Below are 25607 nucleotides of genomic sequence, written 5' to 3' on the forward strand. Positions count from 1 at the left end.
AACCTTTCCATCACAGCCCTTCAGGAAATTAAAAGTGATGCTGACAAGTTTCAATCCCTCTTGGTTTCATGGAATTTGGCTGCTAAGTGAAGCCTCCAGGACTAGAAACCTATAAGAATAGCATTAATATTTACTAGACTACAAAATGCCCTAGAAAACAAAGAAAAAATGGGTCTAAAATGTGAACTATTGCTTAAAGCTGAATGTCTTCAAAAATAAACTATGAATAATAGGAGATATATACATACACAAATAAGATAAAGGTATTTTCAAAGATATACAAAAATAACTCCCCCTCCAAAATAAGGGACTTCTGAAAAACTTCTTACAGTTTGAAAGCAAAGAAATAGGAATTAAGCAAAATTTTATTTTAATCAGAACTTCCCTTTTTAATTTCAAAGACTGCAAATAAAGGTACAATGAATCATATCTCTTAAAAAAAGCCTAAGTCACATACAGCCCATTACATTTTGAATCAATATCTCAATAAAGTTGAAAGAAATTAGTCTTGAATGAGAGTGAAATCTTCCTCATTAACAGCACAAAACAATAGCTATGGATGTAAGGCAATTCTTTTGTTACTCTATATTACAACTCATTATAAAACGACTAGTGTTTCATTTAGTTTATTCTATTTTAGGACAAAACAAGAGAATAATTATGCATATTCAAAATCAAGTGTTTCAGATGACAATTTGCTCTAAAATTTTTTAATTTGTATGTTTTTAATACCTTTATGCTTAATAGTAAAATTTGGGAAATACATTTTATTTACTTTTTAGAATTCTTAAATGGGGCCCTTAAATGTACTTCAGTGGGGTCTATGCACCCTCTGAAATTGTAAGTAAAAGTATGTGTGTGTAAATTCACAGGATTCTCAAAGAGATCAATGACGAGAGAATAAAGTCACTGCCTTGGGGGAAAGGTATATATAAAAGGACTGAGTTTATTTTTAAAAAGAAACTTCCTGATGACTTATGGCAAATTTATGAACTCACTTAACATTTGCCTAAATATCTATTATCTTTTTTGTTTTTTTCTCTTTTTGATCTTATAAAATTGGGTTCCTTTTCAAAATAATACAATTGTTAACATGTCTTTAACAAACAGAGCCTCTAACACTAAGAGACTCATACTTAGTCCTGTGTGTTAATGCATGAGAATTCCTTTTTCTAATTATTCCAGTGAACAATTTCTTACCTTAATTTATTCAAAAAATTTCAACAACCAATATTCCTTAAGAAAAGAAAAGCAGTTACCATTTATTAAAGGTTACATCTGATGTCTATGCTATAAAACATAGTATCATTACATTTAGTTTAATGGGGGAAAAGTGACTAACAAATACTGGTATTTCAAGTCTAAAAGAAGTCAGGTACAAAGCAAGGGAAAAAAATGAACCTTAAATTTCTAGCCTAATTGAAAGCATTTAAACTATGATTTTTTTATTGTTCTTCAATTAACTTATAAGAATCTACTCAGGTATAAATCCATACAGCATTTTCATAAGAACCATAGGAATTATGAAAAAACTGCAATAATTAATAAGCATAAGAAATCCTTTCACAGTGTATGAAAGAAACCTTTCGCACAGCAACATTAAAGGGAAAAGATGCCCTAAAACAATGGACATTTTCTATTGAATTGATTATCACAGGCATAAAGGGTTGACAAAGGATTGACCTCTGTCACTGGGCTTATTAGAAAAGGCCTGGATAAAGAAAACATTATGTTAACGAACCAGGTGAGTGATAAAAGAATTACCCTCTATTTCTGGAAAAACATGTAAAACACATACACACATACACACATGAACAAACACATGAACAAATTCTACACTTCCCTAAAATATATCAGATACACCTCTCACTTTAAACTTATTTCAGTTTTAATAAGGAAAAACAGGATTTTCCAAACCAATGGATGGAGGCTGGGGTGAGTGCGGGGGAACAAAAAACCTGGGCTTTCGTAAATATTCCTGCTGAAACTTATGAGAATTCCCCATTATATACTGAATTGGTGAACAGGATAGTGACAGAGGTTTACGAAGAGACTCTTGCCAACTTCATTCATTTTCCAGGTACGTTAAAAACAGAAGAAAAACACTATATCTAAATGCTTGTCATTAAGGAATCAGAAAAGTTCAAGAGAATCCACGACTTAAGATCCTGACGATGGACTTTTGAAAGAGTTTTGATTTAAGCTGAATTAATGAAGGTATTTAAAGAGGTGCTGATGCTACAGTATTTAAAATTTTTCATCTAAAAATGTCAATAATGTGATAAACCTCCTCAATATTAAGTATCCTAAATGTTCTATTCAGGTTCAGTCTATTCTGAAAAATTCTTGGGATTCAAATTATAAAAATATATGCAGTGGAAAGGGATTTAAACTCATACCTCTCAAATGAATAGGGGAAAAGTAGTTCATGGAGCCAAGAAAAAAAATGTGAAGAAAAATCAGAAAACTAAACAAAGAAAAAACAAATAAATTTTACAGATCTGTCAGAAAACATTAATGAAAAGTTATAACAACAAAAAAAGAGAATGATCACAAATTTTTCTTTTTATTATCTTTAACATTCATAATATTATTCCATTTCTTGCAAGAAGGCTTAGATGAAATTTATGATCAACCCTCAATTAATATTATTATAAAAACAATTTTTGAAAAAAGATTAAATGCCTTCTAAAATCAGGAACAAGGCAAGGATTTCTCTTCTCGCTATTTCCATTCAACTCTGTACTATAGGTTTTAGCCAGTGTAAAAAAGCAAGAAAAAGCAATAAAAGACATGAAGATCAGACAAAAAGAAGGAAAATTGTCTTTATAAGCTGACAATCACTTATGTAGAAAATCCTATGAAATTATTTTAAAAAGCTACTAGAACTAATATAGTAAAACTATAAAATTTGAACAAAATTTCATAATCTTTATATACTAGCAATGCAAAAATTGTAATACTTTTATAACAAGATCACAAATATAAAATATTTACTGGCAAATTTATCTTAAAATGTCCAAAACCAATACACTGAAACAATAAATATTGTCCAGAGAAATTAAAGATCTAAATAAATGGAAAAATATGTAGTCTTCATGAACTGAAAGATACAATATTGGTTTTTTTTAAGTATATTTATTATGTTACAATAGTTCCAATTTTTCCCCCTTTGCTCTCCTCTGCCTAGTACCCCCCTTCACTCCAGCAACCTCATCCCCCTTAGTTCATGTCCATGGGTTGTGCATATAAGTTCCTTGGATTGACCCTTTCCTATAGTATTCTTAACTTACCCCTGTCTATTTTGTCCCAACCAATTATGCTTCTTAATCCCTGCACCATTTCCCCATTTCTCCCTCTTCCCCCTCCCAGCTGATAACCCTCCAAATGATTCCCATACCTATGATTCTGTTCCTATTCTGGTTTGCTCAGTTGGATTTTGTTTTTATTTTTTAGATTCAGTTGTTTATAGTTGTAAGTTTCTTGTCCTTTTAGTGTTCATAGTTTTGATCTTCTTTTTCTTAACTAAGTCCCTTTGACATTTCATATAATAATGGCTTGATGATGATGAACTCCTTTAGCTTTACCTTGTCTGGGAAGCACTTCATCTGCCCTTCCATTCCAAATGATAGCCTTGCTGGATAGAGTAATACTGGTTGCAGGTTGCCTATCATCACATTGAATACTGCTTGCCAGTCCCTTCTTGCCTACAAGTGTCCTCTGAGAAATCAGCTGATAGTTCTATAGGCATCTCCCTGTAGGCAACTCTCTGCCTCTTTCTTGTTGCCCCCAGGACTCTGTCTTTATCTTTCACCTTTGGCATCTCAATCATGATGCATCCCGGTGTGGTCCCCTCTGGGTCCAGCTCGACTGGGACCCTCCATGCTTCCTGAACCTGTATGTCCATCCCCTTCACAAAATTTGGGAAGTTTTCCTCATTTTTTTCAATCCTTGCTTCCTCATTCTGCACTGGTTGACTTTTTTCCTCCCTTATGTTCCAAATCATTGATTTGAACACTGGTTTCCTTCCCTTCACCATTGGTTTTGTGTGGATTTTCCTCCATTTCACTTAGCATTGCCTTCACTTCTTCTCTTATACATTTGCCGTACTCAAGCATATGTCAGGCCTGTGAGCATCTTTATCACCAGTGCTTTGAATTCTGCATCTGTTAGGTAGTCTATCTCCTCGTCTGCTAGGTTGGCTATCTCCTGATCGCTTAGTTCTCCCACTGGAACCTTGATCCGTTCCCCCTTTTGGGCCATACTTCTCTGTCTTCTCATTCTGATAGGCTCCTGTGTTTGTTTGCCTCCGCATCCCAGGTGGAGCTGTCACTCCTGTTATGTTGTAAGGGGCGGAGCCTTCGGGATTTGTCAGTAAAGGGCAACCTGTTTCACCATGTTGTGGCGCTGTATGTGGGGGTCTGAGAAGGAACAATGCTGCCTGCCCAGCACTTGCCCTTTTTAGGCACCTCTCCCACTTCTGCACCGGACTGGCACCCCTCTAGCTGCTGCTCTGGCCATCATTCCCAGAGTAGGTGGGTCTGCAGACGTTCTAGGACCGTGGGGGCCCTTTAAACAAGTAAACTGTGCTGAGACCAGCAGTTTCTGCCTCCACCCCAGCCCCCACTTGTCTGCACAGTCAGAAGCAATGAGGCTTGACTTTCCCCGGTGCTGAGACCGTGGGAGGTCTGGTGATGATCTGGAAATGCTCCCCAGGTGTCCCTCCTGGCTTTAAAACGTGTGTCTGCGCTTTCTGCTGGCCTGCTGCTGCCACCACACCGTGTCTGCTCCGCCCCTCCTACCTGTCAGGATGAGTATTTCTTCTCTATATCTTTGTTTGCTGGACTTCAGTGTAGTTTGATTTTCTGGAACTTCTGGTTTCTAGTTTTGAGGTAGTTGTGTTCCTTCTTAGTTGTGGAGGGAGATGCAGCGTGTCTGTCTATGCCTCCATCTTGGCCAGAAGTCTCCAAAGATTCAATATTGTTAAGATGTCATTTCTCCTCGGATTTTGTTTTACATCATCTTTTCCTTTTTTAATTGATTTTTTATTATATTTTATTGTTATTCTATTACAGTTGTCCCAATTTTTCCACCTTTGCCCTCCTCCACCCATCCCAACCCCCACTCCCACAGTCAATTCCCTCACTGTTGTCCATGTCCATGTGTTATTCATACATATGCTTTGACCAGTCCCTTCCCTTTCTTTCCACCATTATCCCCCTCGCTAATTGGTTTACACATTAAACATGATCCAAACCAAAACTCTAGCAAACATTTTTATTAAAATTGACAAGATGATTCTAAAATTCACATGGAAATTAAAGGAATCTAGATTAGCCAAAACAACTTTGAAAAAAAAAAAAAAAAATTAGAGAACTTACACTGCCTGACTCTGCATGACTTATCATAAAGCTATATTAACCAAGACAGTGTTCTATTGGTGAGACACATAGGTCAGTGGAACAGAATAAAGAGTCCAGAAATAAGAATCACACACATGAATATGGGTAATTGATTTTCAACAAAGATGCAAACGCAATTCAATGGTGGAAAAGTATTCTTTTAACAAATAGTTTAAAACCAGTTATCCATGTGCCTCCAAAAAGGTGAAGGGAAGAAATGACATTCCTCCATTATCTTGAAACTTGCATCATATACAAAAAATTAACTCATATAGATTATAAACCTAAAATTATTTAGATTCTAGAAGAATACATAGGAGGAAAATCTTTGTGACTTTGGGTTAGACAAATATTTCTTAGATCAACACCAAAAGTATAAGCCATGAAGAAAAACCAGTAAACTATATTTCATCAATTTAAAGAAATTCTGCTTTTTGGAGAACCCTGTTAAGGGAATGAAAAGGCAAGCCATAGCTCAGAGTAAGTATATACAAATCACACACTTTAGTAAAGAACTTAAAGCCACAAGATATAAAGAATGCTCAAAACTCAACAGTAAGAAAACAAAAAACCCAGTTTAAAATGGCAAGATTTGAACACAAATTTCACCAGAGATGTACAGATGGCAAATAAGCACATGAGGAGAATCTCAACATTGTTAGTCATTACAGAAATTTAAATTAAAACTATAATGAAATACCACTACATACCTACAAGAATGGCTAAATTTTAAAAGACTGGCCACACCAAATGCTGACGAAGATGTGGAGAAGCTGGCACACTCATATTTTGCTGGTGGGAAAACAGGCCGGCAGTTTCTTAAACATACAATTGCCATTAACCCAGCCATTCCCATGAAAGGTATTTACTCAAGAAAAATGAAACTATGTATCTATACAGAAACTTGTATACAAACATTGAAAGCAGTTTTATTTTAAATAGCCAAAAAGCAGAAACAACTCAACTGTCCAACAACAGGTATAAGGATAAAGAAATTGTGCTCTAACCATTTGATGAAATACTATTCAGCAATAAAACAATTTTTAAGAAAAATGAATTACTGTTAAGTGGAACAATGTGGATGAATCCCAAAATAATTATGCTGAGTGAAAGAAGCCAAGAGGGGTGGGGCATGGAATACTGTGTGGTTTCACTCATATAAAATTCTAGACAATGCACATGAATCTATAATGGCATAAATCACATCAGTGGTCACCTGAGGACTGAAAGGGAAAAAGAAAAGGCAGGGGAAGGGGTACAATTTCAAAGGGACATGGAAACTTTGGGGGTGATGGTTTCAGAAGTGTAAGCATGTCAACATTTAACAAATTACACAGTTTATGTATGTATGATTTTTTGTACATTAATTACACCTCAATAAAGCTGCCAAAAAATTTAAGGGCAAAAGGCGTAATCAAAAAGATTAGTCAGTGGCTTTAAATTTTACTCTCTTATAAAATTAATAGTTCACAATTACAATATCTTTGATATGTTGATGGTTATTTGGAGGTTTTTGGTGGGTTCTGGACAAGTGAACTACATCTATGAAAAGTATACTTAAAAATGAACAATCATACCTTGATTTGTGCAAAGGGTCTTTCATAACCTCCAACATAGAGAAGGCCAACATTCTGAGGAAGTAACCTACAAAGAAAAAGAAAGTATTATTTAAAAAATACTACTCCTTAAATATAAAGTTACATAATCATCAAAGTTATGTAATAGATGAAAAATAAAACACAGTGAAAAATGACTATGCAATTATTTTTATCTTTTGCAATATGGGATAATAACTAGCAAAGAAATAATTCTTATACTTCAGAAAATAGTGGGTAAATACAGAACAGTCTAACATATTACTAATTCTAACTAAATTATTGTGTAGTGTCTCTGGGGGAGAATCAAATGAAGTAACACATATATTTAAAAATCTGTAAGGATTCGACTCAAGAAACACTCACTGTGTATCTCTAGTTCGCACCAAAGGAGATAATGCAAACCTAAATAATTAAGTCCCAAAATCTAACAGGAAAACCAGACATATAAATAATTAACCCTAGTAAAAGGTGGCCTCTGATAAGTGCTATTTATACAGGTATTCACCATAGTGAAGTAAGAGGTATTTGCTATGGGGAGCTGAAAAAGTCTGAATAGGTAGGATTTGGGCTTAGCTTTATAGGGTGGGTAAGACAGAGGAAGAAAGTTAAGAAAAGTCTTGAGAATGCAGAAGATTTGAGACAGAGGCAAGTATGGCTGGAGTAAGGGATGATTTAACTGGAGATGAAGAAAAATCCAAAGGAAGTTTGGAGTGGATTGTGAAGAATGTCAAATGCCGCATCTTTATTTTATAAGCAATGTGGAGCCACATTTTTATGATATACTTAATTCTTAAAAAACAATACATGCACATGAAAATAAAAATCAAACCATACAGAGGGTGGAAAAAAACAATGGTTACCTTCCCTGCATAATCCTCTCCCTTCCTATTCCCACTTCAAAAAGGCCCACCATTCCTGACTGCGTGAAAACACTGTGAATGAAGAAGCACCATCACTGGAACTGTGCTTGTAGAATGTGCAGTGATGCAAGGCAGGAAAAGAGCAGAATTAAATACCTTGTGTTCATTTCATCTGTCTAGTATAACAAATCTTTTCTTCATGAACACTGTGAGTAAATGGACACCAGTTTTTCTTAACATTGTCATATATAAAGGATACACACACACAAAAACAATTGCCTATACCCCCCACCCAAAGCAACTAGGCCAAAATACATCTTCTCAGAATCTAGACAGTGAAAGTTAAAGGTAAAAAATATCTCTAGGATGAATGTAATTTCTATTACATGTATCTAAGAATAGAATATTGAGTAGTATCTAAATGAAGAAAAATAAAACAAACTCAGAACAATCAAATGGAAAATTCTCAGTGTATGTACCACATTGGTCTAATCATAGAAAATATTAATACAAGTTCCTTTTAAAATTAATGACTTCAAACCTACTTCAACAATTCCAAGATAAGCATTTATTTATATTTTAAATGCTCTGAAATTAAAATGCCCCCGATACTCTATGGTGTCTTATAATCATTGTCACCAGGTGACGGTTGTGAGGTGGCTGTGTGATTCGATTACCTCCCACTGAATCAGTTTAGTAAGACTAAGCACATTTGCAAATCACTTTTGATTTTATAAAACAAGGTACATATTCAGTCCCCTGGGAACATCCTACATTCCTGGACAATCTTTAAAGGCCTACAGAGCCTTTAAAGGCCACTATGTTAATAGCTGATGGAACACAATCCTGAATTAAACCAATTTAGCAAAAAACTACTTATATTTGGAATACAAATGATACTTGTAGTAATTCACTTTAGCATGCTGTCGAAGATTAGAAAAATGACAAAGGCATCTGTTCACTGGATGCAAGTAGAGAGCATAGAAAATGTCCCCAAATCTCAACTGTGAAATGGAGAATTCCTTTACCATCAACTGATAAAAAAATTAATCCAACCAACAAACTTTCTCTCATAAATCATTGTTAGTATCATAAATTTCATGTTAGTTAAATGTAACAGTGGTAACTTATTTCCTATATAACAAATGTTCATAAAAACCTTGATAAACCCCCCTGTTAGAAGAATAGTCACTGCACATACGAATAGATCCTATAAAAAGAAGTGAATAAAAGCTGGCTGACATTTAAAGTCAATATGCTTGTAATTACTATGAATATGCATTTTAGGGACCTTGCCAAAATACTAGTTATTGTGTTCTCCTTCCTTTAACTTGCCTATCTAATAACTACCTTTTCCTAAATAAGAAATTTCCTAAATACGCCAATTACATAACATACATATTTCACTTTTTAAATACTGTATTTTCTCATTCGTGTACCTATTATTCCTCATCACAAATTATTTTACCACCACCATTTGAATGCGTTTTAACATGTATCTTAATTTAAAGGCCTAATATGTGTAAAATAATGAATACTTTAAGAACACAAATTCACACTTCTAAGATGGGACACTTCTTAACATGTTGTTACGTTTCAAAAAATTATTTTGCCAAATTGTATACATAATTATTGTCAAATAATACGCACCATTTTATGATGACAGGGTACTTGTGTATATTACAGTAATCACATTTTAAATACCCAAAGTAAGGTATTAATTCAGCACTGATAGAGGCATTTATATGTATATGTTAAAATGATAACCCTGAATCATTTAATGCTAGGTAATTGTTTTGCCCTAAGTTACATGAACATTAACATAACCTTTAAGCAAATGCTAACAACTCCCAAAATTATTTGCTTGAACTAAATGCTTCTATAGTGCAGCTACCAAACAAGCTGTTTTTGGCAACTAGCAATAAAAAGGCACTATTGGGGGAAAATAAAAGAATCTATTAGAGCCTTTGAAAATGTAAAGATAGGCAAGACTAATGTTCATTTTGCTCCAATTTACCAAATACAAATATTAACAAGTATCTATGCTGGAAAGAAAGTTGCAAAATTATTTCCAAGAAAAGCTTTTTATGTAAAGGAAGATAAAACTTGTCAGGTAATCAAATAAACATTATTTTAAAAGACCCTATTCACCATAAAGTGATGATGTATGAAATATAGAAATATTTATTTTAAAGAAAATTGTCTATAATTATTTCAAACTGAGTTTAAAAAAAAAGGGGACCTTTAAAAAAATAATAAGCTAAATAACTCAAAATTAACTGTTCTATCTATAAGCCATAATTACAATACCTACTAACAGATATATTTTTAAACTGCAACACAATACCCTGAAAAAACTTACAGTATCTTGAATACTGAATACGGGAAATCACACTTCTTAGCCAAACAAGTTCTCCAAAGACCAGACCAAATCTAATATATCTATCTTGAGAAAAAAAAGACAAAACAAATGCACTTAATATGGGATCAATGGTGCCCTTCTGAATTTGAGAAAATGCATACCATTGAGAAGGCCTACATTCCTTGAGGCTTCCAATAGAAAATAAATAAACTTTATCTGTGTGCTTAGGCTCAGATAAAACTTAAATGAACCAATGAGAGAATTTATTTATCCTTAGAAACTTTTCATAGCTTATTCTATTCTGCTTTGCTTTCTAAACCCTAGAAAGCATAACAAATGCTCTAAACTTTTGTAAATAAAAAAAAACAGAACAAAAGAAAAACCACCATTACCAATAACATTTTTATATAATCTATGTGTCAATAGAAATAAACTACTTGAAAATGATGTTTGGTTAAGTGAAATATATATTGAATGAAATAAATAAAAGAAATAAATAAGATGCTGAGGTAAACAATAGGAAGCTGGATCAGCCCTGACCATAGTGGATCAGTTGGCTGAGCATTATCTCACAAAGCGAAGGTTGCTGCTTTGATTCATCATCAGGGCATGTGCCTGTGTTGTGGGTTCGATTCCCAGTCAGGGCACATATGGAAGACAACCAATCAATGTTTCCATTTCTCTCTCTTTGTCTCTCTCTGTTTTTCTATCTGTCTCTCTGTCACTCTCTCTCTCAGCAATGAAAAAATGTCCTTGGGTGAGAATTAAAAAAAAAAAAAGACACCTCCTAGAATTCTAGAAGAAGCATAAAGAGTAAGCTTCCTGACATTGGTTTTAACAAAGATTTTTTTTTTTAATATCTGACACCAAAAGCAAAGACAGCAAGAACAAAAACAATAAAACAGTGGGACTACTTCAAACTAAAAATCTGCACAGCAAAGGAAACAATCAACAAAATGAAAAGGGAACTACAGAATGGGAGAAGATATTTGCAAATCATATATCTGATAAGAGGTTAATACCTAAAATAAATAAATAAATAACAGATTAAAAATGGGCAGAGGAACTAAAAACACATACAAATGGCCAACAGGTACATCAAAAGGTACTCAACATCACTAATCATCGGGGAATGAAAATCAAAACCACAATGACCTATTACCACCTCACAATTGTTAAAAGACAATATAAATAAGTGTTCATGATAATGTGAAAAAATACGGAACCCTTCGCATTGTTGGTGGGATGTAAATTAGTGTACCCATTATGCAAAACAGTATGTGGGTTCCTCAAAAAAATTAAAGACAGAACTACCATATGATCCAGCAATCCCACTTCAGAGTATAAATCCAAAGGAAATGAAATGACTGTCTGAAATAGATACCTGCGCCCCCATGTTCATTACAGCATTATTTATAACAGCCATAAAAAAAGAAAATCATGCCATTTGCAACAAACATGGATGGAACTTGAGGGCATTATGCTAAATAAAATAAGTCACACAGAGAAAGATAAATACCTCATGATCTCATTTGTATGTGGAATCTAAAAAAACAAACTCATAAAAACAGAGACTAGATTGGTGGTTGCCAAAGGGTGGGCAGGGAGGAAACTGGGTGAAAATAGCCAAAGTTATAAACTTCCAGTTATGAGATAAATCAAATGTATGGCAATGGTGACTGTAGTTAACAATATGGAATTGTAGATCTAAAAGTTCTCATCATAAGAAAAAAAAATTGTAACTACAGGAAGTGATGAACGTTAACTAAACTTACTGGGGTAATCAATTCACAATTCATTATGTTATACACCTTAAACTAATATAATATTATATATCAGTTGCATATCAATCAACTAAGGGAAAAAATAAATACCAATTTTAGAAAGACATTATTCACATATTGAAAGAAGCCACCAAGTAGAAGGAATTTATAACACGTATTATCTCCTAAATGGAACACACACATAACCTAGGGCCTGGCAATTGCAATTTTAGGTATATGTCCAACAGACGTGTGTGTGCATGGTCTTAAACACACACAAAAAAATGTGTTTGGCTATTATGGCTGATCACCCCAGAACTTCCATCCATCAAAAAAGTATTATATTATGTTTATGTTTTATATATACAGGGTGAGACAAAAGTAGATTTACAGTTGTTTGCATGGAAAATAACACAATAATAAATGATAACATAAGAATAAATTCTGTATGAAAAATAATACAATAGTTAATAAATAATAATATAAGAATAAACTTTGTTCACAACTGCAAACTTACTTTCATCCCACCTTGTGTAGAGAAAGCAATGGAAAGGAATGAACTCCATACAGCATGAATGAATTTCAAATTCACAACAATGACAAAAGAAGCCAAACATAAAAGAACATAAATTTGCATTTAGGGAAGGTTCTGAAAACAGGCAAAACCTAATCCTACTATTTAGAGATGCAAATCCAAACAATAAAAGTATAAAAAAGAGCAAGAAAGTAAAACCGGAGAAGTCTGGATAGTGGTTATCCTTGGTGGGAGGAAGAAGTTTGTGAATGAGACAGAGCAAGCTGGAGGCATCTAAGATGCTATTTCTTTCTTGTCCTGGGTTAATGGGGTTGCTTACACGAAATTTCATTAAGATGTACCTTTATGTTTTGTATGTTTCTATATGCATATTATATTTCATAATATAAAAGGTCCCAATATAAAAAGCACTAAGAAAAAAACAACATAAGCAATCAATAAGAGTGAGAGTGACTCCTAACTTAGGGGTACAATATTAATTGATACATTAACATATTTTAATATTCCTGTATAAATAGATAAGTATTTTTGGAGGTAAGATACTAGGGAATCCACAAGTCGCTTATCCCCTTCTTCACATTGGAGCTACATATTCTATGGCATAAATATAATGTGAAAGCACAATACTCATGTATCTAGGCATAATTATTTTAAATACAAAGGCATTAAAATTGAAAAAAGAGAAACAATTACATTAAAATTTACAGACAGATTTTTCAGTCCAGCCAAGACAGAGCAGCAAGGACTAACCTAGGCCCTACTCCTACTAAAGAACTAAGTATGCAGGGTGGCATAATGGTTTTCAGGAACTGGACAGGAAGGAAGTAGCACAGGTCAGTGCTACCCGAGAGAAAGGAAACAAATTAAGTGACTCCTACCATTGCCCCAGCTTACTACCTGGAGTTTTTAGACCACAATGCAAGGGAGAATCCAGGCCTATAGAGCCTAAAATATTTACCATCTGGTTCTTTACAGAAAAAAATTGCCAAACTCTACTCTAAGGAAATGAAAGCACATGTCCACAACTTTCATAGAAGCTTATTCCTAATAGCCCCAAACTGAAAACATCCCAAATGTTGATCAACAAGTAAATGAATAAGTAAACTGTGATCTATCTACACAATAAAATACTACTTACTGATACAAAGAAATGGAATATTAATACACACATAAATTTAATATTGAAAGAAGCACTGGAAGTGGGGGGAAAAACATATGCTTCCATTTATATAAAATTCTAAAAATTAATATAAATGACCCATGGACATGGACAACGGGGTGGGGATTGACTGTGGGCGAAAGGGTTGGGGGGAGCAATGGGGCAAAAAGTGGGGCCACTATAATAGGAAAACAATAAATAAATCAAAAAAATATATAATATTGAATGTAAACTGTAATTGAAAATAAAAGTTTAAAAATTCTAAAAATCACTACTTCCACTTATATTAAATTCTAGAAATTACTCCTCAATAAAGCTGTAAAAAATGTACAAACTCCATCTTCCAAATTCTATTAACTATATTAAAAAAAGGAAGTCTGCAACTGTTCTTAGGCCATATAATGAACTGAGCCTATAAATAATTCTAAACTGATCCTCCCTGAGCATTCTAAATGGATGGTTGATTCATTATTTAAAGAACTGCCTGTGTAAAAAATAGGTTGGAAAGTGGATTTTAATAGGGAAATCATTAAACACATATAGCTCTTTGCCTAGTTTGTTATCTAATGATCCTAAGAATTATTCTACAGCTTACTTCTACCTACAAAAGAAGAGAGGGAAGAATGTTTTCTGTAGGGGTTAGCATCATATCTAAACATCTGGAATCATCTAAATTATCATCACATTCATAAATTTTCATCTCCTTGATACTGACCCCATGGTGTACATGTAAGTCACATTTATTAAAGAGGTTAAATGGAATAAAATTTTCACTTCCTGTATTGGGAAATCCTAAATCGTATTTTCCCCCATTTTTGTTGTACAAGTTCCCCTTGTATACTTCAAACAAGAATTTGATTGTGAAGTCTTCCTTTTCCCCTGGGAAAATGTAGGAACATTGTGTTAAGAAGCTGTTTCTGCAGAAAAAGATATACAAAAGATGCTTTGGAGAATAGAAACAGAAATTTAAGCTGAGCAAATATAATTCAAAATTGAATTTTTTTCATCTAAATTATAGCACCATGTCACGTTACCAGCTATTTCAATAATAGCTATGATCAATCAAAAAGAAAAATTTTGTTTTTTAAAACCACAGACTCCAGAATGACAGATTATCATATTCTACATTGAAAAGAATTACTGCAAATCTGAATTGCAGCTTCATAGAACTCTTCACAATGCTGACTGACACATGAAGTAACCAAAATACAGAGAACTGTCTAAGTGTCTCATTGACAGAATACACATTAAACTGGTCTTCTCTTTGCTATTAATTATAATTTGAATACTCTTCTAGTAAATACTACATATGCATCCCTTTTCTTAAAATATGGGTTTTGTAGCTATTGGGTTATTACTTTTTTCATTGCTAGGCATGTACTAGCAATGAAAAATTTATTTTTAAAGGAAATTAATTCTTTATCATTTTTGTGTCTTTATTTATAATTATGAATCAGCTTATTTTGAGTTAGCCCAACGGTTTGTTCCTGCCTTAACTGAATGAGTATATTCTTTTGTTCAGAGTAACTACTGACTGGTTGTAGTTTGTAAAGCCCTTTAAAAACTTTTTACTTAGCTAAGTAGCTCATGTAAAAGAATTTGAACTATGGCAATTCATTTTGTTCTTTATTTTGATATATGTTCCAAACACATTTATAATAATGATAACACTAAAACTATTTTTAATTACTTCAAAGTTAAAAGTAACTGACTAGAATGTTGACTTGCATGTCAATTATTTTGCTTAAAAATATTATAATTATATTTATCTTTGATATATGCCTTGATCAGCTAACAGTTAAAAGTCAACATAATGTGTGAGATAGCTCAACCTCAGTAATGTAACAACTATAATCTAGTCTAGGTATTCAAGAATCTCATGGCGCTGGGCTAATATAGGAATTCATGAGATGTCCATAATGCTGTTGATGCTGTAAAACATGATAATTTTAACATTTCTTAAAATCGTAAATAAAAATTAAATGTTACCTAGCTAACTAGGACCATATTTTATAAACGGCTTAAAGACTGTCCTGTCCTTATGGTAAAGCTAATTTGATTATTCTTGAAAGTGAGGTGGCAGTATCTAATAACCCAATACGTTTCCATTCATTTTTCCATTCAGTTAAGTGGATTGTTGAGATTGGAAATGAGAATAAGAGTAGAGATGGAAAAAGAAGTCAACAGAACATAAGCAAGCCCAACAATAAAAGGACTTTAGTTAACTAGCCAAGAAGAGAGTTCATCTGCTAATATTCTTTAACTCCAAAAAGTTGTTTTCATGACTTTTTTAAAGTCATTAAGAAAAGCAAAGCAGCAGGTGCTGGCAAGTCCTAGAATCAATATGAACATTGAGTATGTCATCAATGCATTGAAATGCCCTTTTGGGGGAGGGAGAAGAACCATTAAGTCTATTTTCGGTGGTTAAATGAGATAAAGCAATCTGTTACCCCTGGGATCAGATTAATTTTACAAGACATTAAGGTAGCTTAAAATAAAATGAAATAAATCTTTAAGTGTACAAAGCACAAATAAAAGTAAAATCTGGGAAAGAGACTAGTCAAAGAACACGCATGAATGACCCATGGGTATGGACAATGGTGTGGGGATTGACTATAGGAGTGGGGGGGTGGGAGGGCTGGGCAGAGCAGGGCAAAGGGGGGGAAATGGGACAACTGTAATAAAACAATAAAAAATTGAATAAAAAGTACAGAGGTGAAAAAATAATAAAGGTACACACAGATACTCAGGGAAATTAACTACTTCATAAGTACTTAAGTTAAACTTCAATAGTTTGTCATTCATCAGAGAAATAATCAAAAGATCATAAATATGGTGGTCTAAAGTGAAGACATCCTGAGGAAAGATGGCAAGTTAGATTGTGTGATATTTATCTGCAACTGCCATAACTAAAATCATCCAAAATACTTTGCTTCATTTTTTCTTAAGAGTATATATAATGTTGTTTATAAACTACCTACCGATATTGCTTATAAAGTACCTACCAAATTTGTATTTCTGGAAATTTTAACCATAGTTTAAGAACTGTCTAACGATAAAAGTGAAACTTGAACTATTTAGTTACCTATAAACTATGAAAAGCAGAGTACTTTTAGTTATAACTATTAAAACACTATTATAAAAACAACCTCATGGAGTTTAAAACTAAATTTCTAATGGATTAAGTGTATGTTGATACAAATAATTGAACACAAATGATGGTTCAGTTTAATCTACTGATTCTTAGGGAAAGAAGATAGAGTTACTGGGATGAGTACTATGAAAGGAAAAAAATTCATTTATACAAGGACTATTTGTAAGACAGACTTAATATATAAGAAATAACATTATTTATAATTTCTTTATAGGAATATTTAAGCTTAATTTTTCTCCCCTTTTTATTAATATTTCATTACTCTTCCTTCTCATTGTTATTGCCCAAAAAAGTGTTTTGCAGAAATAAATGAGGAAACTGAGTCATCATAATATAACAAAAAAATAAAAATAAAGAGGTAGGAATAAAAAAAGAAAATTTATGCTCACTGCATCAACAAACAGCACAATTAATTACACTGACAGACGTCCTCATGCAGTAATACAAGTGCAGAAAGAACTTGATCTTACAATGTCTTGCTTCAGAGAAAATGACATGTCAGCATTCAAACGAGAACATGGTGGCAACAAGATTACATCGTTAGATGTATAAAAGGGAAGAGCTGGAAAAGCTTCAAAGACAAGGTCTCAGATCTTTTTCTCTGATTTCCTTATTAATCAGCAATTGAAAGCCTCTGCTTCCATCAGTTCTGCCTCTTTCATGTCTTGTGAATGTGCCACAGTTATCTCCATCTGAAATGCCCTTACTTTCCAATAGTGTCCATTCTTCCAGACATAGCTGCAGTGCCACCTCCTATATGAAGTTTACCTCGATTGCTCTGCCCTCACTGATTTGCCACTGTTCTGAACTCTTCCACAGCATCAACAACCTGTGCCACACAGTCTGCCTCTTATTTATATGTTGTCATACATACTTCACTGTTGTTCCATGTGTATTTATCGCAACTATGTTGTAACGCCCTGTGGGAAAGTGACATGTAATCTTTCTTCTATATCCCTCATTTGCTTAGTATTGTCCTAGGTACTCAATAAGATATTCAATAAACATTTGCAGAATAATTATACTAACAGCCAATATGGATTAAGGTATGTGTATCAGAAACTGTGCTAACTGACTTGGATTAATTTAATCTTCAAAAGATATGACACAGGTTATAATTAATGTTAATAATACTAATAAATATTAAGCACATTTTAGTTATGATAAAATTAAAACTAATTTTTGATAACAACCAGTATCACAGTCCTGAGCTTTCATCTCAAAAGAATATGCTGTCCAGAAAAAAATATGAAAACTATTAAACTTGGTACTTTATGCTTTCAATCTATGAAAAGTTTCCTAAATAAAAATGGTAGAAAAGATGGAAAAGCTAACTATACAGCCAATCCTTCAAACTCCCCAACAGTCCAGGGTCCTTCAAGTCAGAGCCTTTATCACTCCCTGGAACTCACAGGCAAGTGCCATACCCTAGGCGCACAACAACCTTGAACAGGTAGATTTCCTGTTATAATAAATACACTTCATAGTTTCCCTCACATTTAAAAAAGTAAGTAAGACCTGAACAGTGTGGCTCAGTTGGTTGGAGGGTTCTCCCATACACCAAAAGGTCACAAGATTCTATTTCCTCTCAGGGCACATACGTATGTGATGGGTTCGATCCCCTGTCAGGGAGCCTATGAGAGGCAACCAATCGATGTTTGTCTCTGACATCAATGTTTTTCTCTCTCTCTTTCTGTCTCTCTTTTTCTCTCCCTCCCTCCTCCCTCTCTCTACTTCTCCTCCTCTCCCTCTCCCTCTCTCTCTCTCTTCCTCTCTTTCTAAAAAAGGAATGAAAAAATGTTCTTGGTGAGGATAAAAAAAATAAGTAAACTATATGGAATCCACCATTCTCTTCCTAATTTTATTAGGGTAAAAAAAAGTCATTAATGAAGAAAAAAATACAGTGGCCTTATTTAAACAATACTAACTGTCCTCTCCTGTTAAGCTCACTGCCCCTGAAGCAAAATTTTAGAACTTGATCTTACTATTATCAAACACAAGTTCCCTTGTTCAATTAGGAAGGATAAAGGGTCAAATGTGATAATTTCAAGACTGCTTTGAGTAGATGATGCATAATTATTTCAATATATAATATAAATGCATAATATATAATGTAACAATAAATATAAATTATATGTATACATATAATACATCTATAATGTAAAATAATAAACGTTTACCAGATTCAATACTTAAGAGATCACTTTTTAAGCCAATATGATTTCAAATTTACCTTTTCTTTCCCTGATGCTCTAACACAATAGATTTAAGCTAATCCAGGGGTAACTAATCAATAATGAAACACTCGCTATATCAAAAGATGTTATACAGAAAAAAACACAAGTGCTTAAAACAAATTTAAAATATCTAGCTCAAAAGTAATGACCACAGAAACACTACCTAAAATGCCTGAATAAGGCAGAAAGACTTCGATTAATCCCATACATACAGGTTCTATTTCCATCGATCATTTCACAGTAGTGTTCTAAGAACAGGGAAGGTAATGGGAAGTACAGTTGAGAGGAAAATGGGGACAGACTCATAGATGGAGAGCAGGATGACAGCTAGTGGCAGGGAACTGAGGGGGTGGAGGGACTGAGCAAAAAAGGGAAAAGGACTCATGGACAGGGACAGCAGTGTGGTGATTGCTGAGGGGAAGAGGGTATAAGGGGACTAAAGGGTAATGGGGAGGGGAAAAAAATAAAGATTAAATAAAATACAAAAAAAGAAGAACAGTGAATTTTCCAGAATCTATTGTGATCAAGAAACACATTATACTATAAAGCCCTTTTCCTCATAAAAGTTTGCTATTCTGCATTTACAAACTGTTGGGCCAAACAGACAAACCTACCCTCTAAGACTAAATGTTTTATTTCTCCAGTTACTATTTATTTTAACAAATAAAGATGGGGGGTGTACATTATTTTTAGTGATGATTATCCTATAAAAATGAACTTTCCACAGTCAAAAATTTTGAATACATGTAGGAATTGACGATTCCCTAATATGATTTATGAAAACTGAAAATGTGAAGTCTACTAGCACAGTAGAGTAAAGCTTTGCTAATGATAAAAGATGCCAGAATTAAAATGCAACCCTTAAAGTCTTCTTAACTGCTAACTTTAAGAGATATATTGTATATTTGGAACCAAGTAACAAGTATTTCCAATCTTGCTACCAATATTCCAGCCAAAGTAGACAATACCAAACATCTTTCTTTCTTATGTTTGATCTCATAAATGAAAAAAAAGATTGTTTTCCAAATAGTACAGGCATTATCTCTGCTATTCTACCCCCTCAAACAATTTTCTAGGTAGAAATCCATTTAGGAAAAGAACCCAGTGATCATATCAACTAGATTCTTCTATCTTAAAATTTTTAACTATGTATATTTTTTATTCTGTCAAATGTTATAACTAGTAGAAGTACAGTATTTTTAAAACACCAAGTAGGCATAGCTATAAAAAATTATGAATTATATCTGACATATAGGACATATAAGATATAACAGATCCATCTTATATCTGTTACCTTTGTATTCCATTAAGGTGTTGATTGTACTAGAACGGAATGCATCACATTTCAGGTAACAAGTGTCATTTGGTTTAAGCAGAGCTATATCTGTAACAGTGATTTCACCAAAAAATTAAGAAAATTATTACAGTGAGCTCTAAATAACTTCTGTGAGAGAGGAGAGAGAGGGGGGGAGAGAGAGAGAGAGAGAAAGAGAGACTTAGCATTTTTATTCTTTCAGCCAAGAAAATGGCTAAGAACTATTTCTCCACAATTCAGTGTAATAGGCTGAATGCAGAGAAGAAGGACCAATGCTGATGCAAGGGGCCCATCAGGTACTTCATCCACCAGTATGTTTTACTTCTCTTTGTTTTCTTCTTCTTTTTTTTTATTTTCAATAGTATATTTGAATTGATGCCATAGTAATACATTCTGTAATTTAGGTTGAAGAGCTGAGATTCTTCTGGACCAGGCAGGATGTGTTCCAGTAAAGGCAGGGTGGGGGAAAGGAGGTAGCTTTTCAGATTATGCAATCCAAATGCTCTTTTGTCTATGCCACAGTGATGAACTATTTCTTTCAGATCCCTTTTTTGCATCACTGGGTAAAGGAGGGCTTCTGCAGCCAGCACAATTCCTCCTGGTTACCTCACTGACCACTGTCCCAAGGAAAACAGCCCTGCTTTCTAGGGTGACCTCTGAACTCCAGAATGTGTATTATTGCTTGCATCCTGAGATCTGCTACTACTAGACACTTCCACACCTGCTTCTTTCTCCTCCCTCCCTGCCCTGGGAGCTATTGCCTAATGTCAGGTCTCAGCTTTGGGCATGGAGACTCCAGCTCCTGGACTTTAGGACTGGTGCCAACCTTTAGGTAGTCCACTAGAGCTGGTGCTTTCTGAAATCTGTCACTATGCTGGCCCTTTGGATCTCTCCAGGCATTCTTTAGAAGAATATGCAATGTGGCTTTACACATAGTGTTGCAATCTGGCTTAATCTGTAGTCGTTATCCACTATGACTTTAAGACCATCACATCTACTCATCACTGTATAGACCCGTATGAGGACTTAGATTTATATAATATGAAAAAATGAGAGTACTGTGAAAACTTTGTCAATGGAAAAATTAAACCAAAACTGACAACTAGCATAAATATATTAAGTCTGCCACTGAGCAGTTGATCCCTGAGCAGTTGATCCATCAGTGAAGAAATGAAATCCAACTGCCAACCAGTTTTTTTTTATCCTTACCCAAGGACATGCTTATTGATTTTTAGAAAGAAGGGAAAGGTGGGAGACAGAGAAAGAGAGAAACCTCAGTGCAATAGAGAAACACTGATTGGTTGCCTTCTCCTACACACCCAACCAGAAACCAAACCCACAACCTAGGCATGTGCTCTGACTGAGAATCCAACTTGCGACCTTTCTGTTTACAGGACAACACTCCAACCAACTGAGCCACACCAGCCAGGGCTTTCAACCAGTTATTTTATCTTTTACAGTGAAACTGGCCAATCAGTTATGTTGTGAAAATGCTTGTGATAAGAATCTTAATCAGTGAAACTACCTAGAATTGCTCTTACATTTAAAGTTATTATTGAGATAACTTTTCTTGTTGTTGTACTAAGTATTCAAAATTTGGTGATGTCACAGCATATCTCTTTTCAGGCTAGCCACATCTCAAGTTCTCAACAGTCACACACGGCTAGTGGCTACCATACTGACGAGTGCAAATGAAGAGTAAGCAAACCATCTGTTCACTCAGGGATGTGACCTGAACAAAAATTCTCAAAGAACTCTGTTGAACAAGAAAGAAAATTCTGCTGCATCTCAAGATGGAATCCGTTGTACCCACTGTAGCCAAAAATGGAAAGTAACTGCTTATATACTCCCTGCCCCAGTGAAAACTGCCTAACATACTAGGATAGGCCTGGGCCAGACCTATCACTAGACACCGTTCTGGAAAGTTAGAAGATGGAGATGCTATGCAGGAAATAATCATCTTGAACCTAGAGGTAGTACTCTCTGTAAAGAAAAAGGTTCTATCCTAAATCTCATTTGTTTGACTTAAATCAAACAGATAATATCATTTGGGTACCTTAAATTTTTATAATCTACAAGATATATACATATACATAACATAAATATATCACATTACTCATAACTGTATCTTTCTAATTATTTAGAAACACCTAAAAATACCTTGGCAAAATATATTTTGACAAACTATACAATCAAGCATATATGTTCAAACACATATTGCCTATTCTAAGAAATGTATTTATGGTACAGTAGTATTATTTAACATGTATTAATGGTTCCATATTAATAAAAAAAAGCTTGCTTAAAGAACAGACTAATCTTTGTGTATTAGTTTACAATCTATAGGCCCCCTTCACACATACTATAACTTATTATAACAATTTTATGAAAATCTATTCAATGGGCCCTATTAACTTTGGATAACTATTAACCTGGCACATCCTTTTTTTTTTTTTTTTTAATTTATTTTATTTATTATTTTTAGAGAGAGGGGAAAGGAGAAAGGGAGGAAGAGAAACATCACGGTGTGGTTGCCTCTCACTTGTGCCCCCAACTGGGGGCTTGACCTGCAACCTAGTCATGTCCCCTGACTGGGAATCGAAACAGCGACACTTGGCTCACAGGCTGATGGTCAATCCACTGAGCCACAGCAGCCAGGGCTAACCTGGTACATCTTAAGTTAACAAGTTTCATGTATTGAAGAATGCTCATGCAGAGAATCAGCCAATAGCATTAAGGAGCTTAAATTAAAATTAAAAAATTTTAACAAATACTTCAACATAGTGACCTTACCTGTAAACATCTATATGGATCTTACCTGTAAATATCTATTAAACAGAGAAGTTATAAAAACCATTTATTAGTTCTCTCAGTCATTCATTCATTTTTGAGCACCTTTTATGCGTCAGGCACTATGATTGGACTGTAATCTAGAAGCAGTTTATTAGAATGGAATTTATGTTTTAAAATAATTGAGCAATAATCATCTGATGTTTCATAATGTGAATTAAAAGATTACTGAGGAAACAAAATCTTAATAATCTAACCAGGTGATGAAAACTACGAATAGATAATAAAATAAAAATCAATATATAATTTGATAGCCCAATGAAAAGCAAGCTGGAATAGCAACAAAGTCAACAAATCCATAATATAAAACCAAATATAAGTGGGGTCATGTGTTTCTCTTGTCTTCAGGGAACTGAATTCAATTCAAAGCATGTACTTGTAAATAGGCAAAGTGTAAAGCACTTAATTAAGTAGTGTGAGGGTCAAGTTAACAGCTCAGTATAATACAAGGCAAAATATAATAACTGTGACTAAAAAACTATGAGACTACAAAGGTAAAAAGAATTAGTTTGGACTTGGGAAATAAAATTTATGATCATTTAGTTTCATTTATAAGCATTCCTAATCTTAGACAGCTAAGATACAGGCTTTATTTTATTTTATTTTTTCAGAGGACATTTATTAAAGCTGGGGACAGTGAAAACAAGAAAGGCCTAGGACAGAGGAAGCAACAGGAGAGAGCCTAGGCAGGGCTGTTTTGCCTCACTGGAGAGTCAAGAGAAAAGGGGACCTTGGCGATAGACCCAGGGAGTTAGCCCAGGGCGGGTCACCGGTGCCCACTGCTCCCGCTTGCAAGTCTCAAGGGGACCCCCAGAGTCCAAGAGATGTAGGCTGTGGGAGAAGAAGAGGAAGAAGGGAGAGCACCACTGACTCCTTGGTTTTGAGGATTATTAGGGGAGGTCTTAGGGAAGATTGCAATAGAATATTCATCAGTTTTTCCAGGTGTATCCTTTCAGGGTCGTGACCCCTACTCCTGATTGATCACTGCCAGGGCAGGAGTGGTGGTAGGGCCTTTAGTTACTGCAGCTGGTCCTGGCATCACCCATCTGGTTTTGCTGCATTCCGGGACCTGAACTTGAAATATAACGGAGGCCTAGGGTTTTATTTTTAAACTTTTTTACTATCACCTCAAAATAAGTCATTTTAAAGAAAATACCCAATGAGCAAAATAGAAGCACTGAATGGAAAAGCATTACATCATTACTCAAATATACCTGACATTGAATAGAATTTTAACAACAGAGTGGCAAATAGGAGAAAGAGTGAAAAGGAAGGAAAAAAAACAAATGAAAAAAACAAAAACCAAAAACAAACAGAGAAGAACTCTCCATCGTGCTAAAATATTAATTAACTTACATCAGAATTCTAATTCCCAAAGACAATACTGAAAATGTGCTTCCATCATATATATATCAGCATAAGAGATAAATATAGACCCTAGACCTTAATTTTTAATGATGAATTCTTCCCAACAATACATTTATTAAATATATTCCATATCTACATTTCATATAAATATTTCAAACTGAGAAGTGCAATTTAAATATACCATTTTCCAAATTCTAATTCATTTTAAACAGTAGTAATTTTTAATATGCTAGCATTGATAGTTTGTAAACCTATTACAAATCTTCAATAATATTTATTCTGCATATGTACAATATATAAGATGTAGATATGGAATATATTTAATGGTGAGCATATGTACTATATGTTTGTTATACATATCACATTTTTTGTTTTTCTTTAAATTATAAAAAAATTCAAATAACTATCATATTTCTTGTTAAGAGGAAAATATTTTTTGAGATTACTGTCTTGTATTATGAACTTTTTATTATGCTGCATTTGAAAGAAAGGATATGATAATGATGAAACATTGATGCATCAGACTGAAAAATTAGATATTTACAGACCATGTCTGATGCTAAAGATCTAATTGGATAACTCTTTTTCCTCCTTTGCTCTCATTTTGAAAGATATATAAATTTAATCTGGTTACTGGCATGGTCTATTGGACTGAACACAAGATGGTGGCAAAAAAAAAAATTAGAGTTCCAATCTTTGTCTATAGTTACAGCTATAATCTCAATTCACTGAATGCTGTTGGATAAGTCATAAACTAAATGACATTTTTTCCATTTCCTCATCTGTGAAATGGAGATAACTGTCTTACCTCCTGAAGACACTATTTACTTTAATTAACGACTGGGTAAAATATTATAAAAATAGAAAATGGTAAAAATGTTCAGTCAAATTCAAATTTAAACTTTTTAAAAAGTACTTTTAAAAATCTGAACTGAATACTCTAATAATATTTCTTGAAAATCACGTGGCACGTCTGACCTTCACCTTTCAAAGGGTATGGAGTA

General features: G+C 34.0%; 1 protein-coding gene across 2 annotated transcripts in view; it reads right to left on the reverse strand.

Annotated features, from left to right (window-relative positions):
- Positions 1 to 25607, reverse strand: part of RNGTT (RNA guanylyltransferase and 5'-phosphatase) — a 263048-nt gene that overhangs the window by 45204 nt on the left and 192237 nt on the right. For both annotated transcript variants that reach the window (XM_090279662.1, XM_090279663.1), the window contains exon 14: positions 6980 to 7046. In XM_090279662.1, the coding sequence (XP_090135788.1) occupies positions 6980 to 7046 (67 nt within the window). The remainder of the gene's footprint in view (positions 1 to 6979; positions 7047 to 25607) is intronic.

Source organism: Furipterus horrens, unplaced genomic scaffold (assembly GCF_987537825.1).
Source record: "Furipterus horrens unplaced genomic scaffold, mFurHor1.1.pri manual_scaffold_6, whole genome shotgun sequence".
NCBI lineage: Eukaryota > Metazoa > Chordata > Mammalia > Chiroptera > Furipteridae > Furipterus > Furipterus horrens.